This window comes from Siphateles boraxobius, unplaced genomic scaffold, assembly GCF_051911475.1.
Source record: "Siphateles boraxobius isolate OS27281-9 unplaced genomic scaffold, OSU_SipBor_1 5, whole genome shotgun sequence".
In the NCBI taxonomy this organism is placed as follows: domain Eukaryota; kingdom Metazoa; phylum Chordata; class Actinopteri; order Cypriniformes; family Leuciscidae; genus Siphateles; species Siphateles boraxobius.
In genome coordinates this window covers 21157705-21178003 of record NW_027509141.1, presented here as the reverse complement: position 1 = coordinate 21178003, position 20299 = coordinate 21157705, and the positions used below count along the sequence as shown (strand labels likewise).

General features: G+C 38.7%; 1 protein-coding gene across 8 annotated transcripts in view; it reads right to left on the bottom strand.

The window, feature by feature from the left end:
- Positions 1 to 20299, bottom strand: part of cadpsa (Ca2+-dependent activator protein for secretion a) — a 151228-nt gene that overhangs the window by 125036 nt on the left and 5893 nt on the right. For all 8 annotated transcript variants that reach the window (XM_077203229.1, XM_077203231.1, XM_077203230.1 and 5 more), the window contains exon 3: positions 166 to 279. In XM_077203229.1, coding sequence (XP_077059344.1) covers positions 166 to 279 — 114 coding nt within the window. The remainder of the gene's footprint in view (positions 1 to 165; positions 280 to 20299) is intronic.

Genomic DNA, 20299 nt, shown 5'->3' with positions numbered 1-20299 from the left:
CCTTGGTGAGAATACTTCTTTCAAAAACATTTATAAAAATCTTACCAACCCCAACTTTTGAACAGCATTGTATGGGTTGGGTTTAACATGATGGATGAGCTAGTTTGAGATCCACTGGAAGTGTAAATCCAGACTTGTTGCATTGATGAATAAAATGAGCCTAACCTCATAGTAGCTTTGAACAGCGTTGATGAAGGCCTCATCGGCTACAATCTGAGTCTCTCCATTCAGGAAGGCCAGGAAACGTTCTTTCACTGTCTGAAGGTGCTGCTTGCTAATCTGAAATGAGAACACATCAGAAAGACAGAAATTGAAATATATGACTAAATTTCACTTCATGTGTAAATTAATAAACAATCTATAAAAAGCATCCAAATGTTAATAGAATCTGATCTCTTATAACTTGGAATATATTTAATCATGGGAAGAATAGATTAGAGGGATTTCGACAATGTTGTTATTTGGTAACCAGGGCGAGAATCACAAAAAAACCTTCTTAAGAAAGAAGTAACAATGTTCCAAAGTGCAATTCTTCAAATATTTTCTTAAGCACATCTAATTTGATATAGCAGTTAAAAAGAATTTTATTCGGAATGTTTTGGAAATCCGGCCCTAGAGAATTACTCAGCAAATGTTCCATTTGAATCCATCAGTGGAAGTTGAAATAAGTTTTCATTCTGCCTTGACCTAAGATCAGTTTGACTTTCATTTAATGTTATAATAAGCGTTTGATGAAGAGATGAATTTGGCCCTTGAGCAGGGACGTACTGGGACTGAAATTAAGCCTGGGACTTTAAGATGGAGAGGCCTTTTATGCGAGTGACCTTGGCGCATGAGCAGAAGTATTTTTTTGCAGTTATTTTAATTCTAATTGTGTTTTTATTGTATAAAGAGAATCAGATTACACTGAAGACATTCAAGAAATTTTAGGATGACACCTGACTAAGCAAGTTACCACTGCACTAAACACAATCAGGTCAGCAAAACCTAATCTCGAACACATAAGTCACAGTATACTGCTAACTACCAGCATGTCATGTGTACAGTCAGTCGGAGTGATAAAATAATTACAAAAACTAACAAATACCCACTCAAATACTGCAGTCCCATACAATAGAGATTTGTGTGTGTCCTCACTTTCAATTCTCCCTGGCTCAGCTTCCCCTGTGCTGGACGCTGCCTCTGCTTACTGATTGTACAGATGAGAACAACATGAGAAGAATATCAGCAATAAATATGACTAAGAATAATACTTTTTCTAATTAAATCTGTGCTTCAGTCAGGTTATTATCTAGTATGTGGAACTATTGCCATTTTATCATGTAAATATGTAATATTGTTCTGTATTTTTCTATTGTGTGTGTGTGTGTGTGTCCTTAATCAAGCTTTGATTGATTGATTGATATGCCTAATATGATTGGCAACCCAGCCCTGCACACTGCCCCTGTACCTGTCACTGCTTTTGTACTGGTTCCATTCTCCTCATCCTCCTGCTCTTCTTTCTCTTGCTGCTTTCCTTCCTCCCCCTTCTCCTCCTCCTCATCCTTCTCTCCCTCCTCATCAATATGACTGCAGCATTTAGCTGCCTCTTGTGCCAACATTTTTTTCTTTCTAATTCTTATTTTTTCGGCCCCACCCATTTCTTTCGCTTCTTTCCTTCTTTTCACCATTTTTACCGTCCGTCTCTGTTGCATTCACACAAACCCGCCTAACATGACCAAAAGTAAACTCCTTTGATCGGCGCCTAGTTTGAGCAAATCGGATGTCAGGAAAAACGAGAATCAGTCCAAGTTGGGAGGGGCCGCTCGTATCCCCCCTCAGATTGAAAGTATTGGCTTGGCCCGGTCTGAAACACACACACACACACACAGTGTTCCGCTGCAGCTCAGTGGCCGGTTAGGCCGGTCGCGTATCATAAAAAAAAAAAATAAATAAATAAATAAAATAAAATAAAACTCTTTGACCACCGGCCGGTCTTCGGCCTGAAATGGACCGGCCGTTCGGGACTGTTCCCGGTATTCCCGATGGCCAATCCGCCCCTGCCCTTGAGCTGCAAAAAAAAAAGAAGCCATGCCTCGCTTAACAGTAACAGATTTGTTCTCCAGTAAGTATTAGACCTCTTGCCAATTTTACATTACAAAAACAGATCGTATTTCAGCCAAGAGAGCACATAAAACCTCTAGACGACTGAAGATGAGAGACGCTGACCATCTCAAAACATCTTTATCCATCTGGATAGAGACTCGATTTGAATGAAATGGATGTACATTACAGTGATTGCCCACAGAGTGCTACAGCTCTACAGCTGCTAATGAGTTTTGCTCATTATATGGATATGAAACCATGATCTTTGTGTTTGGAAGCTTGGCTTTTAAACAGTTAAGTCTTTTTTTTTCCTTCTTAATATTTTCAGACCTTTTTTCTGTTCTGCTTTGCTGGTATTCATGTTCCATTTGTGACATTAAGGTGTTCTCCACTTCGGCTATTTTCACAACACACAAATTATTAAGAGGCTGAGAGCAGACTGAATCTCTTGTCTCATAACTGAGTCAAGGAATTGATAGTTATAGAGCTTTTCTTGCGTTCCTCTCCTCCCTTGTGTGTTTTTCTCCCTTCCATAAGAATTTAAAAGTAAAATAAGCCATTTGGTATCAAATTTGGGCTTTACAGTGAAATATGAATAAGAAAAGAGATGGATTTGATCAGTTTTTGTGCATAAGATAGAGTTCTGGCTTTATGAACCCACCTTGTGAATGAAATAGAAAAATAACATACTGACAATAATCATATGACTCATTCCTTAGTCCTTTGTGATACTTTAAAGGTTAGTTACACAGTTGGCCAAGTTACCTTGATATAAGTGGTACAAAATAAAAAGAAAGAAATGATAGCAGAGTAGTGGTACTATCATAATGACACAACCTGAAATGTTCAAAAGAGCATGTAGTAATGAAAGGATATATACTTTACAGCATTGTTCTAAAGCATTATGGGTAATTTTATACAATTAATCCACTCATAATCCATTTTGTTCTGAAATGTGACGTATTTCCAAGTGCAACATGATATTGGATTAATTGGAAAACGTGGTTAAGACTGAAAATGTGTTATTTTGATTATTTTAACAATATTTTATCAACAAATCGATTACAAGACAGGACTGCATTAAAAAATTAAATGGTATCAATTTATATTTCATGTCAACTTTAAAAAGATGCTATGCAATGGTTACAGTTTCATTTGGTCTGTCTTTATTCAATACAAACATGCACACACTGTGAATTGTTAATCAGAGGATCAATGTAAACATGATTTCCTTTTAATTTCACCATTGATTTAACTAATGAGATGCGGCATTTCGGGGGTTTTTTTTCTTTTGATTGTCACACCTGTCCAGTAAACAGCAGCAGGCCTTTGATATTTTATTGTCCCCACCTCCAGGGTCTCAAACCATATGGTCTCAACGAGATCTGTGTGTGTGTGTGTGTGTGTGTGTGTGTGTGTGTGTGTGTGTGTGTGTGTGTGTGTGTGTGTGTGTGTGTGTGTGTGTGTGTGTGTGTGTGTGTGTGTGTGTGTGTGCGTGCGTGCGTGCGTGCGTGCGTGCGTGCGTGTGTGTGTGTGTGTGTGTCTTTATTTGAATGTTGGACATCCTTTTAAAATCCCAGGTGTTCCTCCTCATGGAGTATGTTGTCATGGTCACTATCACACACCCCATTATCCCCTCTCAGGATATCAGTATGACCTCATAACTATGAGAGGCAGCTGCATTATCTCTATTACTCCCATGGTAACTGCAGGAGGTGATTATAGTGGATAGGCTGTTGATGAAGAGCAATTAAAGTGTATCCTCTAAACACTCATCGCAATGTTCTCTCTACGCCACCATGACAATGCGCACAAATGTTGAGGATCCTACATCGACCCTTTTCACAGACTGTGATGCCATTTTAATCAGCATTGTAAATCCTGCAAAGTTTTTTAAATTTAAATTTTTTTTTAAAGTACATTTATAAAACTATATTTTGTATTATATTACCTTTGTATCCAATTAAAAAAGGGCAAACATTCTTCATAAAGAGATTGTCAAACTAATCCATAAGTATTGAGCAGTTTAGTCCAAATTTTCTGAAGAGACATGATCACATTATAATATGAACAGATTTAATTTAGGCTTTTATTCATCAACATCAGTTGTGGTAAACAGAAGCTCCAGCATCACTTGACATTCGAGAACAAATGAGATGTTATGCAGCACGTTTGAGCTTCAGCAAGAACCAATGAGATTTGTCATGCAGGTTCGGTTGAACTTCTGTTTATGTTCACTGATCAATGTTTGTATGAGAATAAAAGACGAAATTAAATCTGTTCATCATATTAAGCAATCAAGTCTCTTAAGAAAATTTGCTGGACTAAAACACTGAATTCATATGAATTCTTTTTACGATCTCTTTATGAACTTTTTGAAATGTCAAAGTGATAATTGCATAGCTGTTTGGGTAGGCTCTGGCTAAGCTGTGATATAAATGAAACACTTTTGGCTATTTTAAAAAAAAGGGAGGAGCTGGTTGATATGTCCCGTTATGTCTTCCTGTTTCAGTGGAAATTGCATCAAGCATTGCTTAATGCTGTGCATTTCAAGGCACTTCAGTGGGCCTTTAATAACTCCTGCAAGCGCCACATTCATATGCGGGGAAATCCCACTCCCATTCCTTTACTAGAACATATCCACCTTATTCCTGATGAGCATACTGCGTTTTGAATTATGGGTGGCACTTCTGCCCTACAAATAAAGCTTATCCGTCAGTTTGACTCAATGAGCTATCAGTTTTCTTTCACATTTTATTTAAGAATGACATGAGAATAACATAACACTTGGTATTTTAATGTGACATGTTATTGTCACATTCACCACCTAGTTGTTCTTCGTCTTTGTCATTATTCACTGTCATCATCACTGTCTAGCGTTTATCCCTGTCTGCACTACAACTCCCAACATCCTCCTCGGTCCACACCTGCACCCCATTCCCCTTCACCGACACCTGCAAACAATTATCATCTGTGTCATCTGGGTTCTGTTAATCTGTGTTCATCAGTCTGTGTATTTAAGTTCCTCTCTGTTCTATGTTCGGTGTCGGTTATTGTTTGTGTTGAGCGCCAAACATACTGTTTCACATTGTTGGCTTCTTTTAGTTATTGTAAATAAAATTTGTTACCCTCATCCTCGTCTTCTGTGGATTTCTATGGTACAGAATATCCGACCAAAAAAGTGACTGAAAAGAAAAATAAACATGGGAATTCTACTCATCCCTTTGAACCCCATCTCTCTACTGGTGAACTACTTCCAGGAAGGCCACCCGATCGAGGAATATGTCTCCGGATTCCTGGAAGTATTTAATGGGTTAAACTGGACAGATGAAGTCCTAAAAACAGTATTTTGGGGCGGACTGGATAACCATCTGTACCAGCAAGCTCCAGCTTCGGCAATCCCAGGCACTTTGTCCAGTACCTGGATCTTATGCTGGTGTTGAGTGAATCAGCTTTCACCGTGGGTGAGGCTGAAGATGACATCTTCACTCCACCACCATCTCCAGCCACCTTCCTTGCTACTCAACCACCTTCTCCAGCCATCTCCTTCACCACGCCTCTGGTCTTCATCCCCGGTCCGGAGTCTCATCCCGCCAAGACCGCCCTGCCAGAATCTCGTCCCGCCGAGATCGTCCCACCAGAATCACCATTTCCTCTCCTCCTCCAAGGTCCTGAAGAAATAGACTTTAATGCAGTCTCTGGCTCGGCAGGACTGACGTGAAGTGCAGGCTCGGCGGGACTGACGTGAAGTGCAGGCTCTTATGGTTCTTCACGTCAGCCTCACTAAGCCTCAGTTTCATGTCAGTCCTGAGTATCTCCCCGTCAGCCCTGCAGAGCCTGTGCTTCACGTCAGCCTCGGTAGACCTGAGCTTCGTCACGTCGGTCCAGCCGAACCTGAGCTCATTCACGTCAGTCCCGCCGAGCCTGCACTTCACGTCAGTCCCGCCGAGCCTATACTTCACTTCAGTCCCGCCGAGCCTGCACTTCTGGTCAGTCCCGCCGAGCCTGCACTTCACGTCAGTCCCGCCGAGCCTGCACTTCACGTCAGTCCCGCCGAGCCTACACTTCACGTCAGTCCCGCCGAGCCTACACTTCACGTCAGTCCCGCCGAGCCTCTCCGGCATGGCCGCCCGAAGAGTTTTCTCCGCCATGGCCACCTGAAGGGTCTTCTCCGCCATGGCTGCCCGAACGGTCCTCTCCACCATGGCCGCCCGAAGGGTCCTCTCCGGCATGGCCCCCCGAAGGATCTTCTCCACCATGGTCAACCGAAGGGTCCTCTCTGGCATGGCCGCCCAAAGGGTGCTCTCCGGCATGGCCACCCGAAGGGTCCTTTCCACCATGGCCCTAAGCCAGCTGAGCACTAAGGAGCGAATGTGCAGTGACGTGACATCACTGCCAGATTCAAACTGTGCTTTCGCGCTGTGGCTGGCGCTGAGCCAAAGACAGACACGCTCAGCGCTTGTCATAGGCTATACCACAACTGTTCTGTGTTTTTAACCACATAATGTTTATTTTAGGTTTCAGACATTGAAATACATATAATTTATAGCAAAAAAAATACATTTATAGTTAGGGTTAGGTTAGTAAAATACACAATGGTGTCTATGGAAGCAGCAATAACAACCCATTCAAATACATTTATCAACATTTTTTATTCATATCAGACACACAGTGTAAATATCTATAAAGTCAATTATTTTTCTCCCAGTTCACCGGCCACTTACTTTCATGTATTTCGGGAGAAACTGATGAATTCACGTGCTGTAATAAATCCAACAGACAGGAATCTCTAAACTGCTGCCCAAACACGGCGCCCATCTCACGTTACAGATCAAGATCATTAATAAAGGTTTTTTAAACGACAAAACAAACTCACTTACACATATTTGAGAATCGGAATAGAAGATAGTTGATGACATGGTAAGCAAGTTTGTTAATATTTATAAATAAAAGCGCTACATCTGTCATTCAGCGCTATTTTGGCTGTGGTGAATCACGTGCCAAGCATGACGCGTCACCCTGGAAACCTGGGGGGGATAGCGATGCCGGCTAAACATCATGATATCGTCCATCGGCCCAACCCTAATGGCAAGAGCTCTTTGAAGAATCTCTCTTTTTTTTCTCCCCAAATCCTCACGCCTCTTTCCATGTTTGTTTTCACAGGTAAATACAATGTATTATCTGTCAAAATTACTGAAATCACTTTGAAATAGTATGACGCAACGCTGAAGTAAATCTTTTTATTATTATTATTATTATTAAAGCAACATTTGTTAGATAATACAGATTACCACAGTGATATTTAACCGTCCAATTTTGCTGTGGAAAGATTCACACTTTTGGGGTTTTTCATGGTCTGTTGAAAGTACGTTTTTGATGCTTTTACACTTTTAAATGTCCTTTTAATGTTTGAAGGGTGAGTAGAATAATCTAATGTCATTGTACACAGTTTAAAAAATAGATATTATTCCGTCCATAGAGCTAGTCTTTCACTGATTGTTTACAGCTTAACAGAAGTTACACCCATAATTTGCGCAAAGCGTCATGGGGCATAGGAATAATGTGGATAGAGTGAGTCCATTCAGCTCCTGGAGTGCCACTGTCCTGCAGAAATCAGCTCTAACCCCAATTAAACACCTGAACAAATAATTAAGGTCTTACTTACGTTCCAGAAACTTACAGGCGGGTGTGTTGAGGCAAGTTGGAGCTAAACTCTGCAGGACAGTCCATCCAGGCACCCCGATATAGAGAGATGCGCAAAGAATATAATATTCTTCATTCTTTCTGACAAATAGTAAAAGAGGATGTGAATAATAGTCTGTACAGTGTTTTGTACATTTTTAAATTGCAGTGTACAGTGTTTATTATGGGATGGGATGGGGGGGGGGGGGGAATCCGCAGCTCAGTACTCATTACGCATGAGTAATAAATAAACAACTCTTTTACTCTTACTTAAGTAATTTTTTTGGACAAGTACCTTTTACTCTTCTCACAGCACATTTTTTTTTTTAAAGTAATGGTACATTTACTTTTTTTTCAGTACTCTTTCAAATTCCACCCCATCTTAGTTAATGCACTGGGGCAGCTATTTTAAGTCGTGCAAGTTTAAGAAATTCTGAAATCTCAAAAACCGCTGTATGATATCACGCACTTATGCTAAATTTCTTAAAAAGTATATTTCAAGCTGACTGAGCCAAGTAGTTAGTGACACTAACCACTATATGGTACAAGTCTATACCTTGAATCCAGTGCAAGTCATTATGAATGAATAAATATAAATGTATTTCAGTCTTTACTCTGCTGTTTCTCAAATATACATAATATAATAAAATATACACAATAACCAAAGCTGTTGATCTAATGCCATTTGATTTCAACACCACAGCTGGCACTGCAAGCATGATGTATTAAAAATCATATCAGTGTTTAATATCAAAAAGTGTAGTGTAATGAATGGACAGCCTGTCACCAGAGACTCTCCAAAACTAATGGTCATGGAATTAATGTCTGAGCTGAATTTAATTGGAAATCTTTAATGAATTTAATCATTCAACTCTTCTGCTCCTCCATCTCTCTCTCCCATCAGTCCTTTCCTCTTCTTTAATTCTTTGGAAATGACTCATTTCCTCCATGTAAAGATTAAACTATCATGTTGTTAAACGTTGGGTTATGGCTATTTCACTGCTGTTGGCACACGCTGGTGCAGCTGGAGCAATAAATACAGCTAATGACTCTCACGCTCTCCATGCAGACCCTCCCTTTCTCTATTCGTAAACTGTTGTGTTCCAAACTCTGATTCACAGAAGCTAAATAAAGTACATTATTCCAGTTTTGTTATACACTCTCTTTGTGTGCTAACTGTAAAACTGCTACAGGCTACACACATACAACCTTAGATCCACCTCACACCTGCCTGATGCTGGTAACTATAGCAACTAACAAAACACAGACCCTTTTCATTGAATCCATAGGTAGTAATTTACTATCATAGACACACACACACACACACACACATGCTAACTAAAATACTAGATAATGATGGCAAAGGCTGGGTGGTATCAATCTGCTAAAACCTTACTGGCATCCACAGTGTTTCCGCCAACCGGAGTGGGGGTGGGGACATGTGGGGGGAAGGGAAGCTTATATGATTTAACAGACGACTAGAAAAAGTCCATGTTCTGAGGATGTAAAAAAAACATTAAGCTAGAGGTTAAAATTGACTTAGAGGACTCTATTAGAGCCGACCTAAGCCCTATGCTCGGATCAGAGTGAGGTTTACACATTTAAATTGACTTCTCCTATGTTTAGGAGGGCACTTGAGAGTTTTTCAGCATGGTCTATATAAATTGTTGATCCTTATTGTGCATCCTCCCATTAAAGTGCCGGTCCTCGATGTGACCTTCCTAGTGCAGATGCTGAAAGCACATAATTCCGGCAATAGCTCTTCCACAGAGAGCTGTTTTTCACAGAGAAGAGACTCTGCTTCCCTTCACGCTCAACGGAGCGTCGCATTTGGTTTTGTTCGACAGGAGAGTCAACATAGCATGTCCATGGCTTCTTTCTTTCTTTTTTTTGTTCTGTTTACCAGTTTGAGAGACAGAGACAATAATGAGTGGGAGAGAGAGCTTGTGGGACACAAGAAAAGCTTTTCAAATGTCACTCAGTCAGAAACCAAGACTGTATTGTTTGACTCATAAGCTTTACTGTAAAATAAGGGGCTTCAAAATGATGCAATTTCTAGCATATTTAGCTGTGTAGACAGCATATCGTTTCAAAGAACAAATATAATGATCTAAAAATATATTGGATAAAGATGAAGCAGCAAGTGTGAATCAGCTACTGGTTTGAAAGCAAACCACTTAGGACGTTTTCACACTGGCAGTTTAGTTTGGAATGGGGCCCAGTTCGCATGAAAAATTGCTAATGTAAAAGCTGTCATGCGGACCCGGGTGAGCAACAAGGTACGTTCGGTAAACGTAGACTACCTGGAGGAGATGGTCTGAGTTCGGTTGCTCTCAAACTGTGGTGCGATTCGAGTGAATGTGAAAGTACACGGACTCGGGTGCTCGTTTAGGAAGTATAGTAACCAGCGCATGAGTTTCAGCCGATTACAATGTATTTAGTTAAATAAATTGCATGTAAGGGATCCAAATTACAAGAGTGTTACAATATCATGCTTTAATTTTTTGTAAATGCTTTGAATAATTACAGAAAGCAGTCAGCTTATTTCACTTCCATAATATTACGTTTTCGAGTGAAAAACAATATTGAACGAGAGAGGAAAAAAATATGGTGGGACCAGACTGGCTTGTTGGTTAGAAGGGGAGGGGCTGACAAATAAGAGGGTTTAGTGATGTCACAAGAAAAGTACATTTGTTTCAGAGGCGGAGCAAGACTTTACGTTACAATTAGAATCACATAAAAAAACCTTGGGAAAAAGCCTTTGTCGACAAATTGAGCAATAAGACCAGGAACATATAACGAGTAAGGAAATAAAAAAACTTCATGTCGACTTTAACTGATCTTGAGACAAAACTTTGCTGTTTTCATGCAAGTCGGTTTGGTTACGCTTTAGATTAGAGCCCCTGAAGTACTGCATGAGTAAAAATAATTTATAGCGTACCTTTCTGTAATTATAGTGTACCTATGAGGTAAGTACATGCAGGTATAAGGGAACAATATGTAAAGTTTGGGGAATAAAGGGGTAACAACCAGGAATATTAAATTATTTATACTGGAAGTATTTTAGAACTAAGGGGTACTTATTCTATTATTATTATGATAGGCAACAATCTTACGTTTGGGAGCAATTTAACGAGAACAAACACTTTGTACCATTTTTATAATAATAGTACACCAATACATATAGGCTTTTTTAAATGATGGGGCACATATCAGTGCATTTATACAGTAATTTATTTTGATAGCAAAAGTGCAGCTGTTTTAGATTGGGGTTCCGTGTTTCAAGACAAGTAAAATAAAGTATTGCAACCTTTTTTTATATTGTAGAAATATAGTCTTTTTCAATGCAGTGACAGGTTGAGTGGTGCTTCTAACCCTCTTGTTCTGTTAAGTTACAGGGGGCTTACAGAATGTGACATCTGGGGGCTGTAAATTAAAGTGGTACTTGTTACCCTCTTGTTCCATTTAGACTACCGTTGAAAAGTTTGGGGTATGACTGATTAAATCATTAATTTAAATGTATCTAAATTTATTTTAAATATATTAATACTTTTATTGAGGAAGGATGCATTAATGTAATCAAAAGCGAGTAAAGACTTTGTTAGAAAAAAAAATCTAACAATCTAACAAATTTTCCACAAAATTATTAATCAGCACAGCTGCTGTCAACATTGAGAATAATAAGACATGTTTCTTGAGCACCAAAGCAGCAAATTATTTCTGAAGGATCTTGTTACACTGAAGGGTGGAGTAATGATGCTGAAAATTCAGCTTGGCCACAGGAATATGTTACATAGTAAAATATATTCATATAAAAAATTAGTTCTTTTAAACTGTAAAAATAGTTCAAAAAATACTTTGTATTTTGTAAAAATACTTCTGAACGGTAGTGTACTACTTTTCCCCCAATTCTTTTCAATTCAATAAATCTACTTACATGCAGCTTATAATACTACTAATAGAGTGATCTAGTCTGAATGTACTGCAATCTTTGCATTTGTGTGACATTAATATGTTCTGTGCACTTATAAAACTGCAAGTCATTGTTAGCGCATCGTTTTGATTTTATGATGGAATGTGCCTGTGTGTGTGTACGCGTGTGTGTGTGTACGCGTGTGCGTGTTACCCAGGTGCCCACTGGGCTCATGTTGATTGCGTGGGAAAGGCGGCTGGAGTTTCTCACTGAGAACAGATTCCCATTAGCGATCAGTAAGCCCGGGGTAGAGACACACTGCTTTCATGTCCCATGAGTCTGTCTGTCTGTCTCTATTGCGGTCTTTCTTTTCATGTCTTCTGGATGTTATGTTCAGTATGAGTGATGCTGCCTGCGTTCCAGCATTGATGGTTGACAGTAAAGCAAGCGCTCCAGACTTCAAACTTTGACTGAGTGTTCACTGAAAGGTAATTGTATAATATTGTATAGTCATTAAAACCCTGCATGTTAAGCAGACACTGAATTATTTGTGAATTTGCTTCTTTGAAGGCGTAAACAGGATTCCATATAAAACTGCCAAGTCGTAAACAGAGTAAAAAACAAGGTTTTGGGTCTTCATATTTTACCTTTGAACTTTATTTCTCTCAATTATCACTTAATATCATACAATTGCTACTTCATATTTCACATTTTCAACTTTATTTCTCACATACAATTAGGACTTATCTAACAATTCCGACTTTATTCTTCTTAAGTGGAACTATTTGTCATAACAGTCACTTCACTCACAATGTGACTTCATATCTCATAGCCTGGTTTCTCAGACAGGCCTTGGTTTAATTAGGACGTTTGAGTAGCTTTTATAAACATCGTAATCATTGAAATCTTGTTCACTAATGATAATTTTTAATACCGTCAGCATATCTAAACACCTGAACATATACTGCTGTCCACCATATGTGTAAATGTATCTTTGAACCATCTTAATTCGCACAGAAACTCTTGTGCATATAGAGACTGTTATGTAACCCATCACAGAAGGCAAATGGATGCGTAATCCCAGATTACAAACAACCAACAAAGAGCAAATGAAGTGGTCATCCTCCTACTGCCTTTATTCAAGCACATGCTCACAAACACCAGTTCATAAAAAATAAACACTCATCAAGGATACACATACATCTGTGTGTACTTTGCTCATTAGTGGTAGTGTTAGACAAACTTTTGCTGAATCCACACAGGCAAGTGTGCACGAATGTAGCAATTTATGTTTCAACTCACTTCTTTCCAAAAACTTTAAAAAATAGCATGTGTATGTGCAGTGGTGCTCATGTGGGAGATACAGGTTTGATTTCTGCAAACAAAAAAAATCTAATTACATTACAGTACATTAAAAAAATAATGTAATGATAATTTAAAAAAAGTCAATCATGACAACTCTTGAAATGACATGAGAAATCAAATTTGTCTTGATCGTTTGACCTATGAGGTCTTTGTAATGCTTCTGGGAAGTTTCATAGCTTAAAGGGGTCATCGAATGCAAAATTAACTTTAATATGGTGTTTGTATATAAATGTGTCTTTGCAGTGTGTGGACACAACCACCATACAATGAAAAAAAATCCATTCACTCCTTTTTTTAATCCTCAAAAAGTCTAAACACTCAATAATCAGGCCATTTGGATTTTCTGAGCACTGTGATGTTATAATGCTCATGCTCCGCCCACAACCACTGAAGGACTGTCCCGTATTAGCATATTTCTGCCCTCAGCCATTTGACACCCCCCATGGAAGAGAGGGGTGGGGTGAGCAGTTGCTCATTATCATTTAAAGAGACATGCACCGAAACAGGTCACTGTGAACATAGCTGTTTTTGAGGAGGTAAAAGGGTGTTGTTTTACACAACCATTGAGGAATTTTAACCAAATTACAAACTTTACATGAACACCCTAAAGAATCATACCAACTTGTGGAAAATAGGCATCTGATGACCCCTTTAAAACATATTCCTCAATATAAACAAAGCATTTATTTAATCAAGGTCCACAAACGGCTCGTTTTGATATTGCAGGATTTGTGACGTCACACAGGAAAATAAATTTGCATATGACTGTACGACTGCCAATCGTGCAAGACATCGACGAATAGTAATACATCATTGCAACATAGGCCCCGCTCACTGGTATTCAGTCACTTAACGGCTGACATTTGCCTACACTGGATGTGAGCGTTGCATCGTGTCGTGTCTAAAGCAAATAGAACCAATTATAATCACTGACGCTGTCTACACTACATAAGGTATACAGTTGCGTGTTCATTTTCTAACCTCCTCCATGCACTTCAGTCTGTCGACAACAGGACAAAATGGAAAAGTTTGTTCAGAACATTTTGTTAAGTAAACAAGGCAGATATAATGAAGAGTTCACAATGAAACTTTTGTTGAAAGATGAAGCAGTCAACTGTATTGGATCTGACACACAAACTGCAAGTAAAAGATTCCATAATGCTTTGCCTGTAAATGATGGTTTTATATTGATAATATTTTCAAAACACTTACTCATGTGCAATAGCGAGTGGCCGGTGATACCATTTCCTATGCGATGACGTTAACCAATCATAACAGTGGCCGTTGATTGATAAGCCTTAAAGGAGCCGCCCCCTTAAAAATGGATCATTTCAGACAGAGGGGCAAAACGAAGTTTCAAAATAAGTTTTTCTGATTGGTTTTCTTGTGCAAAAAAAAAAACTCTAATAACATAAGTTAACCTCAAGGAACATATTAAAATATTTTTTTTTTTAAATCCATGTCATGACCCCTTTAAGCATGTGACTATTTGAATGTTGAGCAAGCAATAGGGATGGGTACCGAAACCCGGTATTAAACGGGCCCCGGGGCTGAATTTTGAAAGACCGCTGTATCGATAAGCTCGGACGTTTTCGGTTCTGCTGTCGGTACTGGAGAAATTAAGAAAATACACGTACTGTTTATTATTGCTATAAAGACGTAATCTTGAACATGTTTATCTCGCCAGCCATTTCTATATACTAATATTAAACCATTTGTCTGTGATGCAATTTTGCTATTCGCAGTCCAGAAGAGAGAGAGAGAGAGCGACCTCTCATGCGGAGCCACAGCGCGCACAACACGACAGCCCCTGCTTAATGAGTGACAATGAGGACAGAACTAAACATTCAAACGTGGTTACACTTTAGATCTGGGATATTATTCTACTTTTATTTTAGATTTCGGCTTTCAAAGATTATAAAAAAAAGACATTTGAGATGAAACCATTACAAACTCATTCTGTCTAGCGCAACTCCCTTTCCTTCACAGCGATCATTTCTTCCTAAAACCCAAACGTACCGTCAGAATCATTACGATCGGTGGTTGTGTTAAAATGCAGTCTCTACTGTTGCTAAATTGCGGACGCGTTTGATCATTAAAGAGCTATTAAAAGAACAAAAATCTGTGCAACGACCGCTGTTCACAAGGCGACGCGCGCTCCGAAATGGACTGCAACGAGACAAGAAAAGTATACTTAACTTTGGGCTTCATGTGCGCATCTAAACTATCAATTATACATGAAATATAAAAAATGACCAGCTCTGAGATTCACTGAAACACAGTTTATTCACTTAAACACAGTTTATGTCTTAAATGGACGTAAGTAGTTGGGAGAAAATGATGGTGCATCAGTCACCTATTAGATCTGCACTCGATCTTAAAGGGTCAGCAGTCTGATAAACCTGTGATGAGTGAGCCATTAATGCAAATCAAACAACAAAAGGCAGAGAAAATCACTCACAGCTCTTGAATGAAAAACTTAAACTTTAATAAGCATTAATCTATCTATGATAAACTATGCCGTGTTATTTTGCATTTGATTACTAAATTAGATTTTCAGACAGAAACACTTACCTGACAAGTAATTTTAGTGGACCTTCCTGAAATTAAAGCACTGTGTATATAATTTGTATCTTTGTTTAATTTTATTCTTTTTTTGAACACGTGTTTGTACTTGTTTTTGCTTATCTTGTCCTATCTCATGTATATAAAACAAAAAAGTCTACACACTGCTGCATAACAAATAGATTTTTTCTATTTTTAGTAGTTTTCTATTTTTTTTAGTAGTAATACCATTAAAATCTTAACGATACCCATCCCTAGCAAGCAATCTCATTGGCTGTAGGATCAGCAGAGGCCACTCAGCTTGTGCTATGCGGAAATTATGCGATTGCATGTAAAGAACCTATCAGCCTGTGCCTTTTAGTGACTGAACTGCCTGTGCCTTTCATGACTGAACTAGATATTTATTAAAAAAGATATTTTATAATTAGGTATTGTATAAAAAAATACAACATATGTTATTTAATTTTAAATTGAGCTAATTCCAGAATTCTTTTGCATGGATTTTCAATAACAGCCTAGATTATGTGCCTCTCTCACTTGCATCTGACCCAAGATCAGCCAGCGTTTGATTCTGAACCCATAATGGCAATCACAATAACAATCTCCCCCCCCTGCCTGCACATCAAGAACTTCAGCCCACAATGAAAGCATGCTGACCTCAGATCAGGCCTATTCGGCTAGTAGGGCTCTTAAGGCCATTTTGATGCATCTGTCTACACTACACATTAGCTGTGAGAGGCACCTTAGCAGACCGTTCACAGACATAGCGCTCTTACCTGGGTTATGGTTTGTTTCTAACACAATGCCTTTCAGATTCTTGCCCTCCCAAGTGCAAGGCGGGCGTTGAACAATCGCCCCTTTGCTCAGCGAGGGAGTGGAAAAGAAAATGGATTTGTGGAGAGATATATCAATAAACTCTCTTGATTAATCTTCCCTTCTCTCTGCCACCAAAAAAACAGAGAAAGGGATAAATGCAGTAAAATAGGTATTCGTTACAACAATACGGAAACGATACAGTCATTGTTTTAAACGAGGGCTGTAATTAACGCCACATCTATGGCATCTCAAGAATAAGCCCTGTAATTTAAATTGAGCAAATAATTGTCATCTTGACAAGACAGACACAACAGTTTAGAGGAGATGTATCATATCACCTCTGAAAATGCTGCTGTGTGATTCTCTATGTAGAGTAGACTGTGGTGGTAAATGATGTCACACAATAACTCAATCAACACACTTTTAAGGGCATCAAATTACACAGCTAGCAGCTTATGTCTTTGAGGACCACCAGAGAGAGATACCTTTCACTACAAGCTTACCATTTAGATACCACTCTTTGATACCAATCTTTCATTTGTAAAAGAAGTATCTGTAAAACCGCATTTTTCCATCTTAAAAATATATGTAAATTTCGTCATATGCTCTCATTGACAAATGCGGAACAACTAGTTCATGCATTCATGACCTGAATGCTAGATTATTGTAATGCTCTACTGGGTGGTTGCCCTGCACACTTAATAAACAAACTACAGCTAGATCAAAACGCAACCGCTAGAGTTCTTACCAGAACCAGGAAGTATGACCATATTAGCCCGGTTCTGTCAACACTGCATTGGATCCCTATTAAACATCGTATAAATTTTAAAATATTGCTGAGTACTTACAAAGCACTAAATGGTTTAGCTCCCCAGTTCGTGAGCGAGCTCTTATCGTATTATAGTCCTTCACGTCTAAAGCGATCTCAAAGTTCCGGCCAGTTGATAATTCCTAGAATATCAAAATCAACTTCAGGCGGTAGATCCTTTTCCTATTTAGCAACAAAACTTTGGAACAGTCTTCCTAACATTGCCAGGGAAGCAGACACTGTCTGTCAAAGCTAGACTAAAAACACATCTCTTTGACCTAGCATTCACATAATAAATTACCGACTTCTATAATTCAATATTAGGCTGCATAGATTAGGTCAGCCGGAACTAGGAACACTTCCCTTAAATTGTGATGTACTCGTTACATCATGAGAAGAATGGCATCTACGCTAATTTTAGTGTCTTTGTTTATGAAGAGGTTTTCCCGCAGCCTGCCGGATCCAGGCCGTTTCCAGATCTGACGAAGGACTTTCGCCTGGACCCGATGACAATGCAGTGCTGAAGTGCCAACTAGCCTCTCCCTATGGAGGATCCCTATACCACTCTACAGATAAAGCGTTGTGGAATTTTCAGTTCGCGTACCTACCCGAAGGGATAAAATAAAATTCTGCATCAAAATTTATAGGCAAGACAAGTAGTTTGTTTAGGCATGGTTTGCAGGGAATTACAAACCTGCGCACATATATTCAAACGCACATAATTATAGAATCAATTCTTAATGCGCATGTGAACGCCATCAGAGTCTATCACAGGTTCATGTTAAAAGTCTTTTTAGAGTGAACGTGTCGTCTTAGCGGCCCCTAATTTAATAACAAATGACCATTTCGAACTATCAATCAAAACAATCAAAACTAACTTTAGCTGGAAATAACATTATTCAAGAACCACTATAAAACCAAACCAATCTCTGTTACCTTAAATTATATGTTTATCTCTGTAAAAAGCTGCTTTGAAACAATCTACATTGTTAAAAGCGCTATATAAATGAGGATGACTTGACTGACTAGATCGTTCTCATTTCTTGTCCGATGTTACAATATTCTATGGAGAATGATTAGATCATGCAACGTAATACTAAAATCCCTTCAAGGCAATTCATTGCACTCAAAGGCCATCTTGGTAATGCCCTCGGGCTTCTATGTCCAGTCACACACATACAGTACAGTATAGCTCCTATATGTACTTAAATGGGGAAAGGCTGAAATCTCAAAAACTGTTAGACAAGATTATGTTTGACATAACCCTAAAATATTTGAATGATCTCAAATCAGGAATAAAAATGTGTAATTTGTTAAAAAATGTTTAACCAATGGTATTAAACTCTCTTATAATTTGTGCTTTTGAAGTTCAAATCATACTGTAAAAACAATCATGCTGTAATGCAGGACTTTCAGTCCGACAGCTGCCATATAGAGTGCCACAGTCGGTTACGGATGTAAACATTTATTTTTAACTCTAACTGATAAACCGTTAAAGACAGACCAACTGTGAGCAATAAGGTTGTTTGTTGAAGCCATAGGATCACATTGTTTCAACTTATTTTTTAAATAATCGTGTTTAACAGCAGAATTATGAAAAACTAAATGAAAAACTACATTACCCATGATCCTGCACAAATATTTCCATCGACCAGAGAATTGTGGCAAGCAAATTGTGGCAAAAGAGCTCTCAGCTACCACCCACTCCCATGAAGCCCTGCAAATTATGTAATGGAGTCTGTCTGTCTGTCTATCAATGTAGAATATATTGTCTCTATATACATAAAATCTTTAAATCAATCATTTTATATTTCTCCATCACTTTTTATTTATGTCATTCACAATGTTTTGTCTGATTGTAGTTATTTTCCTCATTTAAACACATTGTCTTGTAAATGTGTCGTTTTGTCTAATTTTCACATGCTGTTCTTAATGTTGCGACTCCCCTCATAGCTGGTTGATTTCGTTCATGGCTTATAGCTCTTTTTTTTTTAAATCCCTATGTTAAAAAAAGCTGATTGAATCTTTCAACTAAGGTAGGGACTAAAGGCACCATCATTACAATGTCTCCCATTCATATGCATAGACATAAATAATATGTGATTATGTAATATTCTCCTTATAATATCTCTAGTAATACTAAGGTAATACCACAGCTAAACACAAATACCACAACATATGTTGTTGGTCATCATATCTGGCACTGAGGTTAATAAACTCTCTCCATATTGCACTAGCTCTTGTATTTGCGATCTGCCCTAATTAATGTCTCTATACATGGCTTCTTTGTTGTTTTATTTTATGCAAAACTCATTAGTGCCATAATTGACTGGGCTTTAGATGTGCATGTGTGCTCACTGTAACAACCTTCCTGAACAGTCTTTCTCTTGTGCCTGCTTGTTTGTATCTAAAGCCGTGTGTATTTGTGTAGGTCTGTCAACCGTTGCTTGTTGGTCTGTTGTGTTGGTCAGTCTTTTAGTGTGTGTGTGTGTGTATGTGTGTGTGTGTTTGTGTGTGTGTGAGAGAGAGTGAGAATAAGAAAGAAAGGAACAAAGAGAGAGAACACATTTTAGGAGATATTGTTAATAACCTTCTTAATTAGGCTCTCCATTCAGTGTGTGTGTGTGTGTGTGTGTGTGTGTGTGTGTGTGTGTGTGTGTGTGTGTGTGTGTGTGTGTGTGTGTGTGTGTGTGTGTGTGTGTGTGTGTGTGTGTGTGTGTGTGTGTGTGTGTGTGTGTGTGTGTGTGTGCCGGAGACAGCGAGCGACAGAAGTGTAAGATGTCTGACATGGTCCTACTGATCATTAAGTATGTGACAGCATGCACCTTGTCATCATGACTAATAAACTGACTGAACTACCATTTTTGAACTACAAGCAGACAGCAAAAAAGCACCGTGAGGAGTTTCCACGTTTATTTGCCGGCATGAGCGAGTCCTGCGTGAATAGAAATCGCAAGATGTGTGAATTAGCATGTCACTGCATCATAATTAAAGATGGGAGGGGGGAGTAAACAAACAGTTATGTTAATTTGATATTTCCACAGAACTTAAAGACAACAACAAAA